The sequence below is a fragment of the Peromyscus maniculatus genome, chromosome 17 (genome assembly GCF_049852395.1).
Source record: "Peromyscus maniculatus bairdii isolate BWxNUB_F1_BW_parent chromosome 17, HU_Pman_BW_mat_3.1, whole genome shotgun sequence".
NCBI classification, from domain to species: Eukaryota; Metazoa; Chordata; class Mammalia; order Rodentia; family Cricetidae; genus Peromyscus; species Peromyscus maniculatus.
Window position 1 is genome coordinate 7,397,437 of NC_134868.1, and position 23,428 is coordinate 7,420,864.

General features: G+C 42.1%; 1 protein-coding gene across 9 annotated transcripts; it reads right to left on the reverse strand.

Annotated features, from left to right (window-relative positions):
- Positions 1–1,984: 1,984 nt before the first annotated feature.
- LOC102906642 (arylamine N-acetyltransferase 1) lies at positions 1,985–17,122 on the reverse strand. 9 transcript variants are annotated; one of them, XM_076553267.1, is made up of 4 exons: positions 12,589–12,719; positions 11,483–11,667; positions 6,442–6,519; positions 1,985–3,647 (listed from the first exon to the last, which is right to left on the reverse strand). In XM_076553267.1, the coding sequence occupies exon 4, from the start codon at positions 3,639–3,641 to the stop codon at positions 2,769–2,771; it is 873 nt and encodes a 290-aa protein (XP_076409382.1). In that variant the 5' UTR covers positions 3,642–3,647; positions 6,442–6,519; positions 11,483–11,667; positions 12,589–12,719; the 3' UTR covers positions 1,985–2,768. The 9 variants fall into 9 exon arrangements, with proteins under 9 accessions (XP_076409382.1, XP_076409383.1, XP_076409380.1 ...); XM_076553268.1 differs by having other exon boundaries at positions 11,474–11,667; XM_076553265.1 differs by having other exon boundaries at positions 12,577–12,708.
- Between the last annotated feature and the right edge of the window lie 6,306 nt (positions 17,123–23,428).

Genomic DNA, 23,428 nt, shown 5'->3' on the forward strand with positions numbered 1-23,428 from the left:
TTAGAGGAGGAAGAGACGGCCGTGTCTCATTCACACTCTTGAGTTCATGAATCACCTTCTATCAATCTACGTTTTCCTTTATCTTTCTTTCCCCTCTCATCTTCAGGCCCTTCTTCTCCTATCCCAAAGGCACTGTGGAATGTGTATGACGTGTGTCCGTACAGGTGCTGTGAACAGGACACACGTCATATGTTTGTATTTCTTCTGTTTTAGATTTATACTCATGATACTGGCAGATAATGCTCGGGGCTTCTTAGCTGTCTCCCTGTACACTACTAAAGACTCTTCATGACAGCATCAGTCCTTTGTGTTGTCCCTTTGGCACACACTATTCTTATATTCTGGGTAGTAGAAAACATTCTTAAGTTTAAGCTTCTGGGGGCGGGTCCTCAGGGGAGGTGGGGTGACTTATAGAATCCATATCCCCACTTTCTGTCTGTTCAGCTGGGTCACTCTGAGGCATGCACAGTGATACCTCTCAGTGTGGATGAGAGAGATTTTGCGTCCTTTATTGATAACAACCAGTTGTTATCAAGCTGCTTGTGTATTTTTATACCTGCACTAGCACTTCCCAACTACTATATTGCTACAAATGAACAACCAAGAGAAAAACAGCTATGCTGTGGCCGATGTCTGTGATGCTAGCACTTGGGAAGTGAAGGTAGGACACTCAAGAACTCAAGGTCGTCCTGAGTTACATAGCGAGTTCAAAGCCAGCTTGAGCTACATAGGACCATTGCCTTAAATACAAAACAAAGCAAAAGCAAAAACAAAAAACAAACAAACAAACAACAACAAAAAACCACCCTTGTGGCAGTGTAACCTGTATTTTTGTTGATATCCCAGCCCTTGCTTTTCTGTTGACCTTGATATGATATGACTGGTTGAAGGCTGAAGAATACAGGACTATCCAGTTTTAACCAGAGCCCTGGCACTGGAGTCTGCATGGAGGAGGGCCCTCAAGAGCACTCTGGGCTGGATTACGGGGAATAATAGGTTTACTGAAGAGTTATTAACAGCATGGGTACATAGATGGAGGGCAGGGGATCCAAGGAGAGTCTGGGCCTCAGCTCCAGAGACAGACAGCATGGTGGGGTCTCTGAAGAGAACAAGAGCCCATGTGGTAGAGGAAGGAGCCTCTTCTTATCCCTTTTGAGGTTAGGGTAAGTTCTCAGCAAGAGCCTGCAGCCAGGATCTCTGATTCCCAGGCAGGAGTCTAGGAAGGGAGTCGGGAGGAAGATGTACGAACCAGCAATGCCAAAGCCAGTGCTTCCCTTAATGTGCACTCCATCGGGACTTCCTGTTAGCTAGGGACTCAGATGCTAAGGCACCTGTCAGTCAGTATCCGTGACTATGGAGTGAAGGCTGCTGCAAGTATCGTGGCCTGAAGAGAGACTAGATTCTAACATGACAGTCTTAGAGAATCCAGTCAGAAAACATAAAGAGAATTCCGAGATTCAGATTCTGGGGCACAAACTATACACTTACATCTTTGGCATCTGTTCTCATTCAGCATGCTGCAGGAGACAGCTCACAATGTGAACAGGATTTTAACAGGAGTAAAGTAAAGGAGGGAAAGACTTAGAAGTAATTACCAACATTACTTATTCACTCAAGGACAAAACACTTTGTGTGTGGTAGTGATGTAAACAATTCTGGGCTTCCAGTGTACTGGACCAGTAGTCTAGTGCTGGGAACTACCTCCCTAACCCTACATTGGTGGTCTTTATGTCCAGTACGGAATATATATGTCTCAAACTCAGTTTTATTTCTTGAATCAGATACACAAGTTTACCTAGTACTGTGCTCAGGGTTTGAACTCCAAGATCCACTAAGAAGCATGTTTGCTTGCTTGTTTCCTTTTAAGCTAAATTGTAGAATGGAGTAGAAGGATATAGCAGGGATATTAAACTAGGATGAAAGGAATACAGACGACACCAACTCTTATCACATCCCAATACCTCCAAGAAACCTTTGACTCATATCCTGTCAGCCAATACTATTTTAATATAGTTAACAATTAATATACTTTACGTTTCCCAGATAACATATATTTTATGAGCTATAAAGATTATTACATGAGGTATAAATCACCTAATTCCAAACATCAGTGTTCCCATAGCTTAAAAAAAAATCAAATACAAACAGAACTGTGTCTGCAAAATTAGCCCTGGAAGAAATTCTAAGCCATGTCATTGTGTTGGTGCCTACTCATAGAGACCCATGCATTGGTTTGAATTTTGTCTTTAGGTCTAGGTTTCCTGGAACTGGAATGATGGCTCATTCTTGTTGGCTTTATTCTGATCCTAAGTTGTGAAGGTGGTTTCTTGTAAACCTTGGACATCAGATTTATTCTGGCTAAATTTAATGCCTGCAGTTCTCTGTTAATTCATAGTCAACTACCAATATAAGTTTTATATGAGTTCAACAATAGCATAATGCTTGAAGCTTTTCTATTACAAATGAATATGGCTCCCAAAATAACCACATCTTCATTAAGAATTTTTTATATGATTAATCTTGAAAAGATTGTGGTTATATCCATTGAAATTTTTATTTAATTATAATTGATAATATTTTTCTTGGTGAAATGATAGGACAGCTAGGATTTCTTTTCTATAAAACGTAGGAAATAGAAGATACAAGTCATTAGTTGATCAATATCCACCTGGGTGATGATTCTTTAAGGCCTGTTATGGATACATTTGCATATGTTTCAAATGTTTAAGAGCATGAAATAATAATCAAAAGTGGTTTTGCATCTCATCCTAAATGGTAAAAGATAGGTTACCATTTTTAGGCACAAACTTTCTCTCCAAAGAAATGCCAAATGCAGTTTTCAGGATGTCTTCTATTTCTTCCTCCTTCGCATTCCTAATCTCGACCAGATCTACATTGTCCTTATAACTGAATTTCCTACTTGCAATGGTGGAGCCTATTAAACAGCACACGCCTTCTGTGGTCTGCAAGGAGCAAAACGACGTGTTTACAAATACAGATGACGGTGATGTCTGAAGGTAGGTATTTGAATATTCAAATTCTTCGATAGTGCGGGGTTTGAGAGTGAAAGAACAGATTTTTCGATATTTGGTCTTCTCAAGGAGATCTGAGTTAACAAATTCTTGGTTTGGGACATACTGCTCTCTTCTGATTTGGTCCAAGTACCAGGTTCCGTTCTCTTCTGTCAAACGAAAGATGGCAGGTGCCTGAGGCTGATCCTTCCCTGACACTAATTCCAGAGGCTCCCACATCTGGAGGGAGCCTCCGTAGGCAGCATCAGCAACATAGTTTCTGTCACCGATGGTCACCTGTACTAGAAGGTGAACCATTTCGCTGCTGTATTTATTGACTGGATCTATGTAAACGTATCCTCCCAACATCGCGGCTTCAAAGCCCATTTTGGTCAGAGCCCAGTACAGGAGATGATTAACCTGGAGACACCACCCACCCCGCTTCTTCCTCACTATGTGGTCAAAAACGGTCTCTAAACCCAGATCCATGGCTTCGCCACTATGCATGTTAAGGTTCTCAAAAGGAACTGTTCGCATCTGGTGCTGAAGAACTTCAGTTAATGTGTCCAAGTCCAATTTATTCGCTGAGTTCTTATAACCAATCCTTTCAAAATACGCTTCGATGTCCATGGTCCCCTAAGGCAAACAACACGAAACCAAACGAACATTACAACAGTTCCTGTAGATGTCTGGAAGTTGGCTAACTGTAGCTAGAATGGACTGTTAACATGTATATATGAACAATGCCTGTAAACATCTCATTGACAACCATATTGCATCTACTGCATGACTTGCTTTTACCTACAGTTCATTAAATATTCTCAGTGACCCTTGAGGGAAATTTTTGTTGTTTTCTTATATTTTCAAAATTTTGATGTTAGAAAGTCAGATTAAAAGATTAGTCAAAAGACTAACAGCTTAGATGTGGTCTTCTTGATAGTAAATGGTAGACATTGTCATTGGCATCCTGCAAAATAAACTTCTAAACAGTTATTCATTGTGTGGTTTGAAAGAAAACGACCCCCAAAGGAAGTGGCACCATTAGGAGATGTGGCCCTGTTGGAGGAAATGTGCCACTGTGGGGGTGACCATTGAGGTCTCTTTTTCTCAAGCTTCTCTCAGAGTGACAGTCAGTCAACTTCCTGCTGCCTTCTGGTCAAGATAGCCAGTACCACACCTGCCTGCATGCTGCCATGCTCTCTGCCATGATGATAATGGACTGATCGATCCTCTGAAACTGTAAGTCATCACCTTACAGTTGCCGTGGTCATGGTGTCTCTTCATGGCAATAAATACCTTAAGACATTCATGAAAATGGGAGAATTATGCAACAGAGAACATAACGGCCATGCTGAGTGGCCCTCTCCACCACCAATGCTGCTTACTCAAAGATTTACAGTGATGGTCCAATTCATCCCTACACTTAACAAATGGTTTAATAAATACCCTCCCGATACCCACTCTTGTTCTAGCATTTCCTTGTCCTCCAAAATTTTGCATTTTAGTGGGCATTAAAATAATACATAAAGTGAACCAAGTGAATTTATTTTTAAAAATAATGTGGTAACTGTCCACAGGATAGCTAAAACAAGGAACGATAGAGGTACAGGGAGAGTTTCGCTGTGAAATAATGTGGGTGAAGCAAGCCTCACTCAGACTTGAAGGATGCTAGACACTGAGCCCAGTGGATATGTGTGAAGAAGGTGGTTTCTAGCAGAAGGAATAGAAAGTCTTCGATAAATGTTCTAGGAAGCCAGGATGACTGGGGCAGGTGGGTGGGAAGAGTGGACTGGAATGAACTCCCACTGCTACCAATGTCTTTATGGCTCATGGAGACACTGTGAGTCTTGCTAAAATGAGATGAAGAGTGTAAAGGATGGCGTAGAGGACTGTCACACTGTGACATTTGTTGCAGTCAAAATCAGTTTTCTGGCTGACCTATGAATAATGGGATGTCTACATAAACCACTATCAGTGATCAAATGCAGTCAGGCGTTCCCATTCAAAACACGACACTCCAGAACCAATGTTTGAGTCACAATGTGCATGTGGTTCAAATGCATCAGTGAGGTGTTGTTGAGAGACTTATGTTCTGCAGCAGAGGCAAATCTATTGAAATAATGACAAAAAGCAACACTAACAAAGACTGTGCAATGGAAAAGTGAAGAAATTAGTACTAATGCTATTAGCAGATTGCTAATATGAACTCTCCACTCCATAAAATCACTTTAATCAATCTGGTTAGAAAGTGTTTGGTAACCTGCTACCCAAGAGCCTTGACTGACTGAGACTTTGACTACGACAGAAGAACACAGACCCTGAGATGAACACTTTTACAATGTCGTACTCTCTGAAATGACACGGTACACGGGGCCTGGCCCTCAGATCCATGGTGACAACCTAACTATTACTTCCCTACAGCATTTTTTTTTCCTGCACAGCCATGCTGCCCATATTGTCAGGGCTTGCACTTTCTCCTGTAGTGATGTCTGTAACACTTCTCCCAAATCATTAGCTCTGTTATACCATCACCCTTCTTTGGCATTTAGACAGCTTCTAAAATCTATCATTCAGTCCTAGAAAGAACAAGTGTTGTTTATCAGAACATCCTAAACTCCTCCTGGCCCCCATCCCAGAATCTGCACTAACTCTGTTAGGAAGAGAGAGGAAGATTGAACCAAATGAGAACAAGTCGTTAGCCAGCATGCTTTCTATTAGGAAACTCTATTTCTCTATAAGCGCTATATTTATTTATTTATTTATTTTTTTTTTTAAAGATTTATTTATTTATTTATTTTATATATACATGAGTGCTCTATCTGCGTGTGTCCCTGCACACCAGAAGAAGGCATCTGTTCTCACTACAGATGGTTGGGAGCCACCATGTGGTTGCTGGGAATTGAACTCAGGACCTCTGGAAGAGCAGTCAGTGCTCTTAACCTCTGAGCCATCTCTCCAGCCCCAAGCGCTATATTTATATTGAAGGTTTTCATCGTCTCTATCCCTGTCTGCTCCCCTCTTTCCCACCTCGCTCTTTCTCCAGGCATCTTCTTTTTTCACTAACAAAAGTCCCCTTTATGATAAAATGCCAAACTGGAAAGTATTGATTGAAGCTCCATTGGAATGAAATTTGCTAGGGACCTCGATACTAGTACCATCTTGTAATCAATCCATACTTGGGGTAGCCTGTGCCTAAGCATATTTTAATTCCATGTTATTGAGGCTGAGATTTAAAATGAAATGCTGAAAACACTTATAAACTAGTTGCCAAGAAAGTCCTTAGTGAAACCCTGCTGGATCCACACGATGACCTGCAGCGTCTCTGCGCAGCAGCAGACTCCTTCCTCTCCTCTTCATCATCACAGGAAGACTGAAGGGATAGAAGAAACACACTAAGGGAGCCCACCCAGAGCGATCCAGCTCTGCATACCTGTGCTGGTAAGTTTAATGTAGGCTGATTGGCAGGTTTAATTCGGATGTCTCAGGATGCTTCTTCTTCTTGTGAAAACTGTAGAAACAATAAAAATAACTTCAAATATATATATGTGTGTGTGTGTGTGTGTATAAATAAAACATGGTTTTTCCTTTTAAAAACATTATTTTTTTACTTGTGTGTGTATGTGTGTGCCTGCTTGAGTTTATGTGCACCACACGCCCACAGGCAGGTACAGAGACAAAAAGGGGGCATCAGATCCCCTGGTTCTGAGCCACCTGATGTAGGTGCTGGGAACTGAACCCAGGTTCTCTGCAAGAACACTAAGTGCTATTAACCACCAAGACAGCTTTCCTTAAAAAGTGCTATTAACCCCAAGACAGCTTTCCTTAAAAACAAAATGGTAGTTTTATGTGGACCACACATTATGAAAAATCCCTAAATATTTTTGAACAGAGTGAGTTTGCAAACTAGTAAAGTGAGCATCTGATATACACTGGGACATTTATTCACAGGGTTCTTATGGGAGCTGGGAGCACCATGACAGACTCTAAATTGTGAGGTCTAGAAGTCATGAGTCATCCAGCAGCCAACCAGATGACTAATTGCCATGGGACAGCAAGGATGGACACCAAGACCAAGACGCAGCGAGAGCATCTGATCTTCCCGCAGGAGACGATTATATTTGGAAATACTGGAGCAGGAAAACAAAGCGATAGATTAATAGAGGTGGAGAGGAGAAGAACAACCACTTACACAGAGAATCTCCACAAAAAAGTCTCTTTGTCAAATTCATTGTCTTTCCCTTCCTCTGGCAAGATTGAAGAGTGTGAGCCTAGCAACAGTCAGACATCACACCAGTCACAGCAGATTGGAGAAATAAATAGACATGGAGTTAGAGTTACAAATATACGAGAAGACAAATGAAAATACACCATACACCATGTTATTTGGGGAGGAAGACAAGACATACATACAAAATAAAATTCCAACCCTAGAAAGACAACCGCTAGAACCATTAGAAGAAGAACAGGACAATAGGAAGAACTTCCTTACGGGTATTTAACAGTACAGAATCCTAATAACCAAAAGTTAAAAATAATTCAATAAAATAATGTGTTTGGGGCTAAGAGATGGTTCAGTCTGTAAAGTACCTGCTCCATAAGCATGGACCAGAGTGCAATTCCATAGCACTGGGAATGAATCTGTCACCCCAGTTACAGGGTGGGGTGGAGTAGGGACTGGAGGTAGGTGGATCCCTGGCATTTGCTGACCAGTCAGCCTAACCAAATCAATGAACTCCAGGTTTAGTGAAAGACCTCGTCTCTAACACAAAAGTGGACAGTGAGTGAGGAAGACCCCTGAGGTCAACCTCTGCTCTCCACATGCACACAAGCACTCACCCAAATGAACACAGATGTAAGCAAGAGGGAGAGGTCATTTTGTTGAGCAGTTTGGATTTCCTCACCCATAGTCCTATTGCTTTGAGTCTGCAGTGGCAAAATGCAACGTGGCAAGGTCATGCCGTACGCGATGCGGCTTAATTTGCTCAACATGGAAAGCAAAGAATGAGACAGGAAGGGACCAGCCTCCCAAAATGCTCTTCAAGAGTCCACTCTCAACGGCTTGAAAAGCTGTGACTTTCAAATCATAGCATGAACTAGAATAAAATCTACAGCAATGTACTTTTGGACAGTCCTTATTCAAACTGCAGTGGTCTTCCCTCAGTCCCACAGGTTTATGTTCCTCTAAAATGCAAAATTTATTTACTCCATATCCAAGACCTCTAAAGTTTAACTGTCCAGTATCTCTCAAAAGTCCAATTGAGAATTCTGCCCTGAGACTCCAGGCTGGCTGAGCTGGGAGCCTCTGTGCAAACTTGAATGAGTTACAATGTCTCCGTTTAGCGCTCTCATTCCAAGGGACGGAGATAGAGCAATGATAAGGAACAATGGCACCAAAGTGAGAGCAGACTTCCAGGAGGCCAAAGAGTAAGAGTAAGCCCCAACGTTATCGTCAATCACATGCGGCGATATGACATTCAGAGCTGAGTCACAGGAAGGAAATCAGGTTTTCTTAAGATACGCTAGCCTGTAGATAAGCACATTACTTTCCTAAATGTTAAGTACTATGCTTTCTTTTGATCAGAGGACAGAAGGAGCACGTTCTGGTATAACGAAGGTTTCTACTGATGATATGCAAAGACCACAAGACCCCCCCCCCCAGGGTTTTGAAAACTAAAGAAATTCCACTAATTGAGGTACCATGACCAGTGTTTACACTTCCTTGTCCAGTTTCCCTGCAGTAGTTGATTTGATCAGCAATCTTGCTAGCCCAGACTCTTACATTTTATTTGAAAGACCAGCAACACCTGCAAGATTCTAAGGTCTGCCACTGGTGCCCATCAGACCCACAGGAAGACTTTTTTTATTGGCAGCAGCTTAAAAAATTCATGAGGTTCCAGAGAGGCACAATTCCTTTCTTGCCAAAAGATTCTGCCCTAGAAAATATTAGAGGCAATTTTTCACCTTTACATCTTTGAGATTGAGAGAGTGGAGACCTAGCTCTTTCCAGGGATGCCCCCACAAGGGATCTATCCTATTGTCCCAGTGATCTGATTGGGCTTGACTTCTTTTTATGAGACCTGAGAACTGTACCTCTTATGCATGAAACTTCTATATGTGCCTGTTATGGTCAAATTGCAAGTTTTCTGAATCTTGCAATTTTGTTCTTGTTGAGCTCCAATCAGACATAATATCTGTGTCACCCCCTTAACTCTGTGCTGCCTGGCAATCTCCTCCATCCAGGGAACAATCCTGTCACCTTCAAGCTCATCCTAACACACAGCCTTGGGGGATCATCTGACATGGTGTGACACGGATGGCCTCTCAGTCCAATTCCAAGTCGATTCTTCCTTTCTATCTGAAACCCCAGGAGCACATCACCATCCACATTTCCATTTGTATTTGGCTCTTCTAAGACCACAGTGATCATCGGTTAAGATCGGCTTGGAGATCTCTTGGCATTCTCTGGATGCATCTCCAAACTCCCTGAAACTCTTTTGTGAGGCAAATCCAAGGGCCTCTGAAACATACTTGTATAGTCACAGCAATGAATCCTCCACCCTGGAATTCCTTTTCTCTTAGTCAGTTTTCAGCTACTGTAACAAAATATCTGAGGTAAGCAATTAAAAAAAGAAAGGATGCTTTAATTTTGTTTCCTAGTTTTGAGGCAATGGCCACTGTGTTTGGGCCTGTCAGGAGACAATCCTTCATGACAAGCACGATGTGTGGAACAAGCATTTCTCTTCATGGCATTAGGGAAGTCAGAGAAATCGGAAGGTGGAGGTCTCAGCATCCTGCTCAAGGGTGTGCCCCACACTCGCACACTGACTGTAAACCTGCCCACAGGGCTCTGCCATCTCCCAGTGGCAGAGTAGGCTTCTTAAACCAAGAATTTAACACATGCACCTTTGGAAGACCATAGCATCTCATGTTCAAGAGACGCTTGATAATTACAGGGAAGGCTGATAAAAGACAACTCCATTCCAGGGTTAGAAGAGAGACAAAAGACAGGAAAGACAAGCCCCTCCACACCCAGGAGGAGAAATTAACAGGGGACAGAAAAACGTATGTGAAGAGAAACAAGTGCATGTCAGAGATGGGAAAGAAAGTGGACGAAGTTATGCCTGATAAATAACAGCGACATACTTCTGGAAAAGCTTGATGCTGAAACACATTTTCCATTACAGTTTTTCAAATGCAAAAGGAAAGAGAACTGCCTGAGCATGCAGCAAAGAGAGAAAGCACTGCATAAGAAAGAAATTCTCCACCTGGCACCAGAATGTTCCACAGGCATATTTGCAGGTGAAATAATGAAACTAGGTCTCCAAGGTACTGAAGGAAAGTCACGTCCTCAAACACCGCACTGTGAGTGCTTCTTGAAGGGGAAGGGGCAGGCGTGCAAAGATCTCAAATGTAACAAGAGTGACGATAGCAGTAACTGTAACTATCCCCATAAAGCGCTTCCTCTTCATGGCAGGGACCACAGCAAAGGACCTCTGGGAATGGGGCGGCCACTATGCCTGCTGACAAACCTCTTTGTCTGTTAAAGAATAGAGAGGTAAAATATTGGGGCAGGAGTGATGGGTAAAGACCACTGGCTGCTCTTCCAGAGGATCTAGGTTCAGTTCCCAGCACCCACTCAGCCACTCAGAATCATCTATGATTCCAGTTCTAGGGCATCTGATACTCTTTTCTGGCCTTAGCGGGTTCCAGGCATGTACTCAGTGCACAAATATGCATGCAGGGAAAACACCTGTATGCATAAAATAAAGTAAAAATCAGGGGCTCGCTGTATCGCTCAGTTGGCTGAGTGCTTGCCTAGTATGTACCAAGCCCCCGGCTGCATCCCCAGCACCTCAGAAACAAGGTGTAGAAGCCTATGCCTGTGATGCCCCCACTCACGAAGTGGAGGTAGGAGGATGAGAAGTTCAAGTTTGGGAAGTACACGGCCAGTCTGGTACCCATGAAACTCACGCCCAAACAAACAAACAAACAAACAAAATAAAAAGTGAAACCTGAAGACCATGGGAGATCAGAACTAGAAATATCTGGTCAGGTATGGTCAAACTGGAACTATCGAAAGATAACTGTAGGGACATTCAAATTAAACAGCCTATTTGAGCAGATGGAAATTGTGAAAGCCAGCAGCATCAGATCCCATGCCCAAGGGGCTGTGGCTGACAACTTTCATAAAACACGGACAATGCAAAGAAATAGATTCGATTACTTAAAGTAGATGGTCCTTAGACTCCAAGGCTTAGAGGTTAGTTGGTGGCTTCTGACTGGAACCTCGGGAAGCAGGCACTCTAGTGGCTTCTCACGGGACAGAAATCCCTCTGATTAAACTACTGCCGTGCATGATATGAGTGCTTAGGGATAATGAAACAGGCAGTTAAAGCTGCCGAAAAGTTGACGAGTACATTCCTTGCCCAAAGCAATCACAAAACACTTAAAAAGCAACCCACCCGACTCACACGAAGCTTTTCCAACTTGACGGCCTCCAGGACCGCCACAGACACAGACGGTAAGCAATCAAGCATGTGGATCCCAAGCACTGAGGACACCAGAGATTGGGCAGAATTCAGGAGAGACGGGGTGGAGTCCTTGTTTCAACTGGGGGCTGGCGTGGAGGAGGATGGAGGACGATGACACCTCACGACTTAGAAAAAGAAAACATCAGTTCAGCAAGAGGGCCAGGAAGCTTGTTCTGGTTCCCATCCTGCCCATGAGCCAGAAGCAGTCCGGAGTAGAGTACATGGACCCCTCGCTCTGTAGCTCCGTGCCTTGGAAGGCTCCTGCCCGCTAAAGAATTCTGGACTGTGTCCAGGGCTGGCTCTATAGTCTGACAGAACATGAAGCAGATGGTTGTCACTGACTTGCTCCTGAAGGCCTTTGCCACTGCTCTTTCAGTATGCTAGACCTTCCCCTGGAAGAGCATAAATGCACTATATAGCGAGGCTGGGCATTTAGGACCATGGGGATATTTTTCCTCAGCTACTGCAGAATGATCTACAAGTTGTTAGCCGAATGATCTACAAGTTGTTAGCCGTTTGCTCCCTGGACCGTTAACTGCGCCCTTGGAACTTTCCCTGTTGGGGACAGAGGACTGGTGGACATCAGGGTCAAAAGCTACCCTGAAGGAAATAACAGTTGTAACAGTTCTCTGTTAATATACCTATTTAATCCCGGCAAGGAACCTTTTAAGTGAGCACCATCATTAGCTCTCATTTTACTGCTAGGAAACAGGGTTTTAGACACCCTGGAAGAGTTACTCAAATTCTCATTGGTAAAAATGTGTCCAGACAGTTTGAGCCAAGCATCCCTCATGCAAGAGGTCCTCACCCTTCCTAATGCTGCGACTCTCTAAGAGATCCTCAAGTTGTGGTGACCCCCAACCATAAAATTTTTTGATGCTATTTCATAACTGTAATTTTGCTACTGCTATGGCTCATAATGCAAATATCTGATGACCCATAGGCTGAGAACCACTGCCTTATACCCACTCATGCCCTGTGAAATATTTACAGCATGAGTTTCCAAGAATGAACCACAAAACTTTCTGAACAACTTTAGAACTTGCCGTTCAGGTCTGGGTAGAATTCAGCCTCCTGGTCTTCCTAAGAAACAGGTGAAGCTGGGCTTCCCAAGAACTCTGCAGCGCAGTTCAGCTTACTGGGTCTATCAGACCTGTGACCAGGAAGTGGTGGACGGCTGTCCACGCCTAGCCAAGGTCTGCAGAGGGAGTGCTCATTGGCTGTCCAACTGCCCTGCCCCCCAAGGCTGCTTAGAATAATCCCCGGGCTCTCTGGGAACTGTAGTTGCAGGGCCCCCCTGGGTTTCCTGCTCTAGTCCTTCCCAGTAAAGGCGCTGAGGGTTTCACTGCCTGCTGATTCTCATGCCTTAGGTTGTGAGGGGCTCTCTACCATTCACATTGTTCCTGCCCGCTACAAGTCTGAGATCAGACTATGCCTGAGTTAATGTGGAATGTCAGAGCATGGGAAAGGGCCCGGCAAAGCAGAGGATTATTCACACTACCAGCTAGGATAGTCTTATTATTCCAGTTTTCATCTTTCTTCCCATTCCTAAACTCACTCCCATTTACACTTCTACCAAAGTCACCAGGTAATGTCCAAAATCTGTCTATGGATGTGACATCAGTGCCAGTTTGCTCTGCTTGTATTTTTCAAATTATAGTAAAGGCATTAGCCTACAATACTTGATGTTTCTTAGAGATGGAAATGTCTGTGTTTTGGAGATAAATATATAAATTTTTATATATCCTATGTAAGTAAATGTAATATACACATTATATTTATATAAGGTATAAATGCAATATATATAATGTATTTATATATAATTTAGATCAGCATACCAAAAATTAGTTTTATTAGGGCATTTTCTAATCGACATTTGTTTTTATTGTTTCTTTTCACTGTTCTTGCCCATCTTCCTGTCCTCCCTCATGCCCTCCCACACACAGTAGCTTCCCCCCAATCTTCAGATGACAGAGGGTCTTCCCTCTCCTTTCCCGCTTCTCAACACCCCTGTGCCCTCATGGTCTTCTATAAAACTCATAATCTATACCCACTGCCATATCTCATTTACATACATAGAGTCATTAATAGTTAGGATCTGCATATGAAAGAGCATGTAGTTTTTATTTTTCTGAGACTGAATTACTTCACTTAATCCAATACTTTCTGTTTTTACTTATTTCCCTGCAAATGATTCATAATTCTATTTTCTTTCTATAATTCCATTGTGTAAATATGCCACTTTTCATTATCCGTTCCTCTGCTGATGAACATCCAGGTTGATTCCATTTCCTTGCTGTTGTGAATAGGGAATTAATAAATAAAGGTGTGCAGATATCTCTGTGGTAGAACATAGAGTCCTTTAGGTATACGCTCGAAACTGGTCACGAGGCAGCACTAAGTTTAACTTTTTGAGGGAGCTCCATACAGATTTCTGTAGTGGTTGCACTAGTTTCTATTTCCACTAGCAATGGATAACTGTCGTGTTTATGAAAGAATTGATGCTCCTGACATCAGATGTCCTGGACATTCTTATCATTTCCCGGTGAATAAACTGGAACTCTCTACCACTGTATTCTCTTATGGGCTACGCCTGGCTAGGTATAGCAGACACACAAATGCGTGCCCCCGGTGCACGCCACACCCAAGAATGAAGTGAGCTGAAGGACGCACATCCCCAATTCTTTCTGCTCGGTTGGGAACATTCTGAGACTTGCACAGCACTTTCTCTTGGTGTGATTCAGAGAGATTTTTGCCTCCTTTGTCAACAGACAGCCTCCAACAGTGCACCCTTTGTAGAGGAGCTGATGCTGTCCTGGTCTTGGGGTCTCCTCCTCCACCAGTGCTTCCCCAAATCACCTTCAAAGTGAGTTGCTTATTGCCAATTGTTGTGTGAGGGTGTGGTTTTGTAGGGACTGCATTTTAGACTATCTTTCCAATTGAGAACACTTGGGTTGTGCCCTTCCTCTACTTTCTGCAAACACTATCGTGACGGATACTCTCTTACACATCCCTGGAAGTAAGCACGGGAACTTCTCTAGAATAGACATCGAGAGTGCAATCTTCAGAAGGACAGAACATAGCTCTCTTTAAGTTCAGTCAGTAATATCACAGTTCTGTATTGTGTAGAACAAGCCCATTTAAGCCATGTTTTGATTAATAGTTGATTAATTAGGAATCTACAAATGTCTGCCAGTAGTATATATCCAACATTATAGATAACGTAGTGATATTTTTACTTTCACTTCTCAGAATGCTTAGTGAATCTGCATGGATTTTTAACCTTACTAATGACCCATCTCCATTTCCATGGTGTGTGTGTGTGTGTGTGTGTGTGTGTGTGTGTGTTGATAGAGTCTTCCTGTAAAGCTCAGGCTGTCCTGGATTCAGTCCTTTTGTCCTATCCCACAATGTACTGGGATCACAGGTATATGCTACTATGGTCAGCTTTTATTTCCTTGCATGAGGTAAGTGGTATTGTTTGGCTGCTTTCTGTAGATTACTCCAGACACATCATTGATGTGGGATAAGTTAATTTCCAAGCACATCTGGCCAGAAATGCTTTCCCTAGTGTGGAGGCAGGGAGGGGGATAGGAGAAAATGTTCCACAATATATGATTGGGATCTGGACCATTTTTGACCAAGTATTCAAGGTTTTTTTGGTCAACGTGTTTCAGTTATCACTTCCTTGGGTCTAGAAATATGATCCTTAAATTTTACCAACTTAAACTGACATTATCACATTTTTAAATTCAGAATTTGCATCTCTTGTTATTATAGAAGTGAATGGGGCCTTTTAGAGATGATCAGCAAAAGCTGATAGGAAATAGTAAGGCTGTCAGCTCAGAAGGACTGTAGTTAGGGCAGCGTAAGGTCAGAGTCAAGGATCTTGGTGGCTGAGAACAGGAATGCATAGGCTATAGGCTTTCCTGTATCCGGGCTTGAGCCCTAAACTGCCTGTTCATTTAAACTTCCCAGCCGGTCTTGAGTGCATCAGTGATTTGGATGGGGAGATGGAGAGATAGAGAAGAGCTTCACGGACTCAAGCTGTCACTCACATCCTCTTCACCCCAGAAGTGGGCTAGGGAGGGTGGCAGGGAGATGCTGGGCCTGCTGCTACACTCCTTGAATCCCGGAGTAAGGGAGGATTTTGAATCCAAAGCCAGCCTGGGCTATACAGCAAGACCCTGTTTCAAGAAACAACAACAACTAAATACATGAAGAATATGAAGGGTACCAAGCTTAATTTAAAAAAGAAATAAAGAAAACACAAGGTCTTAGAATTAGTCTACTTTAGATACTAGCATGCACTAACCTGTTTTCATAGTAAAGTTATTAAATTTCATTGTTGTTTCATTTCTAAAGGGATCAGCATAATCCTTTTCCTCTTTAAAGGAGGGGAACCGAGAGAACACTGGCTCCATGCTGAAGACTTCTTGTTCAATACATCTAACTTAAAATTTGCTTCCTGGAAGATCTGGTTTCCATTCCAGTGGGGGCTATTGGTGCTTTTCTCTCCTCAAGGAAAATACTGAATGAACAAAGTCAGCCACTCTCTGAGAGTCACCATCAAACTGAGAAATAATTGTCTCAAACAGTGGGCAGAGCTAGATGATAAATGCACCTTATTCTCCAACCTGTGATCAAAAGTTCATGATTTGAACACTGCTGATGATTCCACTGTTAGGGCTCTGAAACGTTGTTGCTTGGTGACTTGCTAGAGGCTCAGTGTAGGGAATCTTAAGACTTAAAACCTCTTGCGTGTGTGTATGAGGTCTTGATACCTCGGTGCTCCCTCTCCAAGCCGCACCAGGTTTTCACTGAGAAGACTACAGTCTCCTTGAGTTTCTGTCAGTAGAAGGAGAAAAACACTCCCACCCCATTCTGAGACAATGTAGCTTAGACTGGCCCTGAGGTCATGGCTCTCTGACATCAGATTCCCAGGTGCTGGGATTGTAGGTGTGCCACATAGGCTGAAGACCAACCATTCTGAGGTACACCAGGAGCAGTCAGTTCTCCATTCTCCTCAAAGGAAATTTCAAGAACCCAATTGAAGGGAAAGAAAAGAAATGTCCACCTCCAGTCCTGCAACATTTCAGCCTCATTCCTGGGGCAAAAGGCTGAGAAATACTTCTGAACACCATAAATGATGGTACTGAATGATTATCATCAATCATAATGCTGGAGAATGACCCCCTTCTACCCAAGTTTGCCACTACATCAGCATAGCAGTAAACATAGCAGGAATCCTAGACATGAGCCTAAAAATCCATAGCTGCAATATTTATAACCAGCACATAATACATAACTTGTAAGAAAAGACATGTTAACACACAAACACACAAACACACACACACACACACACACACACAAAAATCCCAAGAAGGAAAGAAACATCAGAGGCTAACTCGAATATGGTAGATATTTTGGAGTTAACAGATAAGGAATTCAGAATAACTGTAATGAGTTACATTGATAGAAGAGGATAAGACAGTATGATATAGTAGGTCTCTCTAGTCACCCATGTCCCTCAGAAACATCAGGTTGGCTATACTCACATGAAACTACGTTCACAAGAGCTACTAGAACCAGATGAGAGAATGCAGTACTTGGTTTTGACATAATAGTAATAAAAGGTGTCCTAAAGAGGCAAGAAGGGTTGTCCGTGTTAACTCCCAGCCAGCATCCCCAGCTGCAAGCAACAGTGCATGACGCAAGAGCCCTTTGGCTTGGGTGAGTTAGTAATGAACTACTTTGAAGTTGGAACTCAGCATTAGGCTAGTGCTGGGCATAGAGTCCTACCTTAGTCACTACCCAGAAATAATGTCTTGTGCCTTGCAGTAGTGGCAGGAAGAAACCCATAACCTTAGCTGGCAAGGCACTACTTTTTGGTGACAAATGCCTGTGGTTGCTCAGCTCTATTACTGCAAAAGACTATTAAATCTGCTTTTAATACTTAACCACTTCTTACTAACAACATACGATAAAGGGCCAAACCTTTATCACACAAGTTTGGGGATTGTTCTAGACCTGAACTATCACATATGTCAGGAAACATTAAGAATTTTCAGGGAATTATGACATCACTTACCAGACAAAATAAGGTGCCAGAAACCAGCCACAAAATCAATGGTTATGTGTGCTGTCTTGGTCAGATAATACAAAGTAGCTGCTTTTAATAATACTCAAAGAATTTCAGGAAAATACAGAGAAATAACTCATAAACTAATCAGATAAACTTAATGGTAAGACATATCATTTTTCAAAACCAAACAGAACTATTATTTCTGAAAAGTACAATAAACAAAATATCTATGCTAGAAGCCATCAATAGAAAATCCAAAGAATCAGTGATCTCAAAGGCAGATTATTTACAAAGAACCACGGAGGCAGAAAGAAAGGAAGGAAGGAAGGAAGGAAGGAAGGAAGGAAGGAAGGAAGGAAGGAAGGAAGGAAGGAAGGAAGGAGAGAGAGAGAAAGAAAGAAGGAAAGAAAGAAGGAAGGAAGGAAGATAGATAGACAGACAGACAGACAGATAGATAAACAGACAGACAAATAAACTAAGGAGACTGAAGAAAGTATCCAGGAACTTGAATATGGGATTACAACAGCAAAAAGCCAGATTATTGGAGATCAATGGATACTTGTGAGTGCAAAGAGGTAGAAACGGTATCCAAGGAAATAACACCAACAACTTTCAAAACCTAGAAATGATAAAAATATTCAGGTACAAGATAGGTTAAAGGTCACATGAGAGATTGAACTCTATCAAATCTACTCAAAGAAAGTAAAAGCAAGGAGAGTATATGTGGGCCCCAGTTCCACTGATAGGAATCTTATCAGAACAAGCATTCCAGGTCAAGGGAACTCAGATATGGTCTAGCTGGGTGCCTGTCACCCCAGATAGCAAACAGATACAGTCCACTGTCCCTTCCCATCCCTTGGCAGCACATCAAAGAGCAAAGTTCTTCGTAGTGGTGATTAGTGCAGAAAAAAGGCACAGGATGTTTCTTGGCACTCAGTGATGAGCTGGCAAAGCCTAACACTGGACAGGTCTGAATAGTCATCCTAGGACAATGCTTAGAGGCAAACTCTTCAGATTCATGTTGGTCCAGTGACAAGTCAAAGTCCTCGTCGATCATAATTCTATTTCAAACAGCATCAGTGGCTGACTGTAGCTTTCCTTGTCCCTGAGTGTGAAGCACAAGTAGGCAGCCCATGGTAATGTGCACTTTGGTCCTGCTCTGACCTCATTGCCCTGACCTCAGCAGGCTGAGTGCTCTGGGTGTGACCCATCATTGCAATGTTAGGAACCATTAGCTTGCCCATCCCATTCTTTCTTTGCCCCCAGTGACTCAACACATGCAGAAAGTCGCTGTCCATCTGGGGGAAAGGGAGGTGTCTACTTGCATGAGATCCTGAAGAATTTCCTTCCATAGTGAGTCCCAAGGTCAGGCAGAATTCTACAAAACCTGAATACAGGCTCAAGACTATGGAGGAGCAAAAGTCACCAATCAGATTCAAATCACTCAATGTACTCCAAGATACGGCATAACACAACTCGCAAGATTTAAAGCTAAAGAGAAGTGTCATATAGCATGAGGGAACACATGTCAATGTGTCACAGTTCCCCTGTGCACAGCTGTCAGCAGAAGTCTTCCTGGCAGGTCAAAGCACTGAAGAGAATAAACTCTGAAGCAAAACCACTGTGTCTACTAAAGCATTGCTTTAGAAATGGAGAAGAAATGCATTCCCAGGCAAATAGTAGGTGGGAGATTTGAAACTACCAACGGGTCTTATTAAAAATGCTAAAAATTCTTCAAACTGAAATAAGAGATAATAATGAGTAAGAAAAAGTTACCAGAGGCTTAACATTCCTCAAAAAGAATATATAGATTTTGAATGTTTTAATATTTTAACCAGAGTGTGTTATGAACATATTTACTATGAAGACTAAAGATGAAACCATTAAAATAAGTATATTAATACCTTCAGAGACAAGCAAAGTAGAAAGATGTGAAGTGAGGCTTCAAAAAGTCTCACTGTGGGATTGGAGAGACAGCTCAGCATTGAAGAGCACTGGCTGGCACCTCTTCTGATCCACATTAGTGTTGTCCACATGTGGTGCGGCACCCACACGCATAAAAGGAAAGAATTTTCATTGAAAAAACTTACCCCTCATCATGGAAACTTCTCAGTGCAGCAGACAGAGACCATTACAGAAATCTACAGCCAATGAAAATGCAGAGTTGAGCCCAGTTCCAATGAATACCTCTACAAAACACTCCCATACCTAAGGCTCAGGGAACATTATGGAAGAAGGGGGCCAAGAGATGGTAAGAGCTTGGGGGCTAGGGAGATGGTTCATTGGTTAAGAGTACTGACTGCTCTTCCAAAGGAGCCAGGTTTGATCCACTTGATCCATTGAACCCACGTGGTAGCTCACAACTGTCTGTGACTCCATTCCAGGTCTACTGCCCTCTTCTGATCTAGTGCAGCAGGTATGTGTGTTCTGCACACACACATGCAGGCAAAACACCACCATGCGTAAGACACACACACACACACACACACACACACACACACACACACACACACACACACACACGGGTTGTAAGAGCTAGAGGATCAGGTAGTTTGCTGTGAGACTGTGTGTCCTAGGAATGTCAGCGGCTTCACCCATGAAATTTCACTAACATGACTGCCTAAACATGAGCTGAACAAGGACAACAGCAATAGACATGCCAAAGTGGACAGGGAAAGCCCGGACGGTCTCAACCCTGCACGAAGAACTACAGGGACTACAGAACACTGGCAACTAAGGAAAGCTGGGAGAGGGAAAAATAGTCTTCTCCAGGAGAGCACACCAATTGGTTGTCCAGTACCAAATACTCAGACCTGAAAATGTCCATACAAGTAACATCATATAAATTAAACAGGATGTGTGTGTGTGTGTGTGTGTGTGTGTGTGTGTGTGTATACATATATAAATTAAAAACAGGATAGGCATTTGAAAGAGCAAGGAGGGAAGGAAGAGATTTGGAGAGGAGGAAAGGGAAAGAAGAAATGATACAATTCTATTATAATTTCAAAAATATTCAAAATGTGGTGAGGAGTGGAGCACAAGTGTAGAATCTTTTTCTGCCAGTATTTTTATTTTAGTTTCAGTTGCAATCATTACAACCAATGTCAATCATTTCCAAAATACCTTGTTTTTTAAAAATCTGGTAACGAAAGGGCACAAATTTGTGATGGGAAGACATTAAAACAGTAAGGAAGTTAAATGCCCAGCTAAAGAAAATCTAACCACAGAGGAGATTGTAAACAGGAAGAGAAAGAAGGCATCCATAGTAAAAGCTGAAGACAGGTAACGAGATAACAGCCATGCCATCTTACCTAAGTACCCTGGAAACAAATGAATGAAATTCTTGGGTTATACAGCTTAGCATGACTGACTAGACAGGGTGAGCTGCCTCACCGTATGCTGCTTATGTGGCGCTCGCCTCCCCTCTCCAGACAGAGAAAATGACGCAATGGGGTAAGCTACTCCACTGGCATTCACAAAGAAGCAAGGGTAGCCATCCGTACATGAAATAACTCTAAATGAAATGCAATAAAAAGGACAAGGAAGGCTGTTATATAATCAAGCTGCTAGTTTAACAAAAGTATGGAACCATTACAAATCTGTGTACACCCAGTATCACAGCCCCTAAACTCATAAAATAAATATTGTACTTGGTGGAATTTGGATTCTGTTGCTATTGGATGAGTTCTATAGTGTCTGTGAGGCCAATTTAGCCTAAATGTAGTTTATTTATTGGTTTTCTTTGTATATCACCTGATCCATGTACAGTGTGGCATGTTGCAGCTCTATAACATCATTGTTTTATACCTTGATTTGCTAGCTTGGGAACTTTTACCATTTGGTTGAATTGGTGTTTAGGGGTTTCAATGCTGGGTACCACATATTTATAATTGCTATAATTTCCTGATAGATCTACCCCATGTATCATTTTACAATGTTATTTTTCCATTTTCATAGTTTTAAGAGTATTTTATTTAGCACAAAGGTAATTATCCCTACCCTCTTTTAGTTTCATTGACATGAGAAATATTTTCCCATCCCTTCATCTGCAATGTGTCATTAGAAGGGAAGTTAGTCTCTTAATAGGCAGCAAGTACTTGAGTTGTTTTCAAAATCTATTCATCTACTTGATGTCTTTTTCTTCAGCATGCTGGAAGTTCATGCTAGGGTCTTGCTCATGCCATGAGCACTTTATCATGGAGCTGCATTCCCAAGCCCATTTCATGCCTCTGCCTTGAGAATAATCCATTTTTTTTTCAGGGTAATTATTAATACAGGAGGACTTGACACTAGCATTTTAATAACTTTTGGTTAGTATGCACTCTGTCCATTTTCTCCTTCATTGATATCTTTATGGTTTGATGAGTTTCTGAATATGTGATTTGCTTTGAACCCATCCCTTTTATCAGTTGTATCTACCAATGGTTTTGTTTTGTGGCCCAATCAAATGCCCCTAAGACATACTAATTTACTGGCTGTTTTAAGCCAATAGCAACTTGGCTTTGGTTCCTCGCATTAACTCCACACAGTCAAAACCCCTGAGCTTGTTTTTGATGTCACACATTACATCTTTGTGATTTGTATTTCTTAACCATCCATTGTAGCTCCAGTGTTTTAATGGCCTTGTTCTTTCCTCCTTACCAGAGACATCCTCTATTTCATAGTGCTGTTACAGTATCCACGACCTCAGTTTCATCATCACCTTACTTTTACTGGTGTTTTTTATTTTATTATGTTTTCAGATTGAAAATATAAACTTCATGAGCTTTTCCTTCATTTTGAAGAAATTACGTTTCTTGTAAGGGAAGTCTGGTGGTGGCACATCCCCCCAGCTCGTGTTCGTCTGAGAGGACTGAAGTTTTTGTACTACCAGATAGCTCTTTATAGTGTTTCTCTCTCTCTCTCTCTCTCTCTCTCTCTCTCTCTCTCTCTCTCTCTCTCTCTCTCTCTCTCTCTCTCTCTCTCTCTCTGCTCCTTGAATGTGTCCTACTTGATTTTCACCTGGAGAGTACCTGGTGAAGAAAATCCACTCATAGTTTTGTAGGGGTTTCCTTATCTATAACAAGCTGCTTTTCTGTGAAAGATTTCTATTTTCTTTATTATTGGACCTTTTCCCACCGTGCCTCTCATGGGCTTTACCCACTGAGTGTCTGATAAGTTTTCTTGGGGCAGGTTTATTTTCTTCTCCAGACCTGGAAGTTTCTTGCTATCGCTTCTTGAATACATTTTCTGATTTTGTCTCTTTTGATTCATTTATTTATTTGTATTTCTCTTAGTCGTGCTGGGGATTGAACCCAGGGTCTTGCATACCCTGGACAGACAGTCCAGTACTGAGTCGCATTCTTCCACAGACTTCTTTAAAACATTTATTGATTCAGTGTGATCGTACGTGTGAAAATAGCTCCCCAATTTTCGATATGGAACTTATTTTCTCTGACCTGGGTTTCCTCATCTGCTCCTGGTTAGAATTGGGCTGTGCAATCATGAGACCCAGCGCAGCCACCTTTTAGCGATGGGGTGTGGTGAAGACCCACGTATATAGTTCATAGCAGTGAAGTTATGAGCAACATTGAATATTCAGTTTGAAACTCATGCACTTAACCTTTCAGCTGGTGGGATGCCATAGAGAGGATTAAACACCATCAAATTTGATGTCATACTCTATAGAACTGTGACTTTGATGTCTGTAACAGATATAACCTAAATCTGTATTGCATAGTACAGATTATATAAAATAGCAGGTGATGTTAACAATATCTACCACGTTAAGAACTTACTAGATGCTTGTATTATTTAGAGAT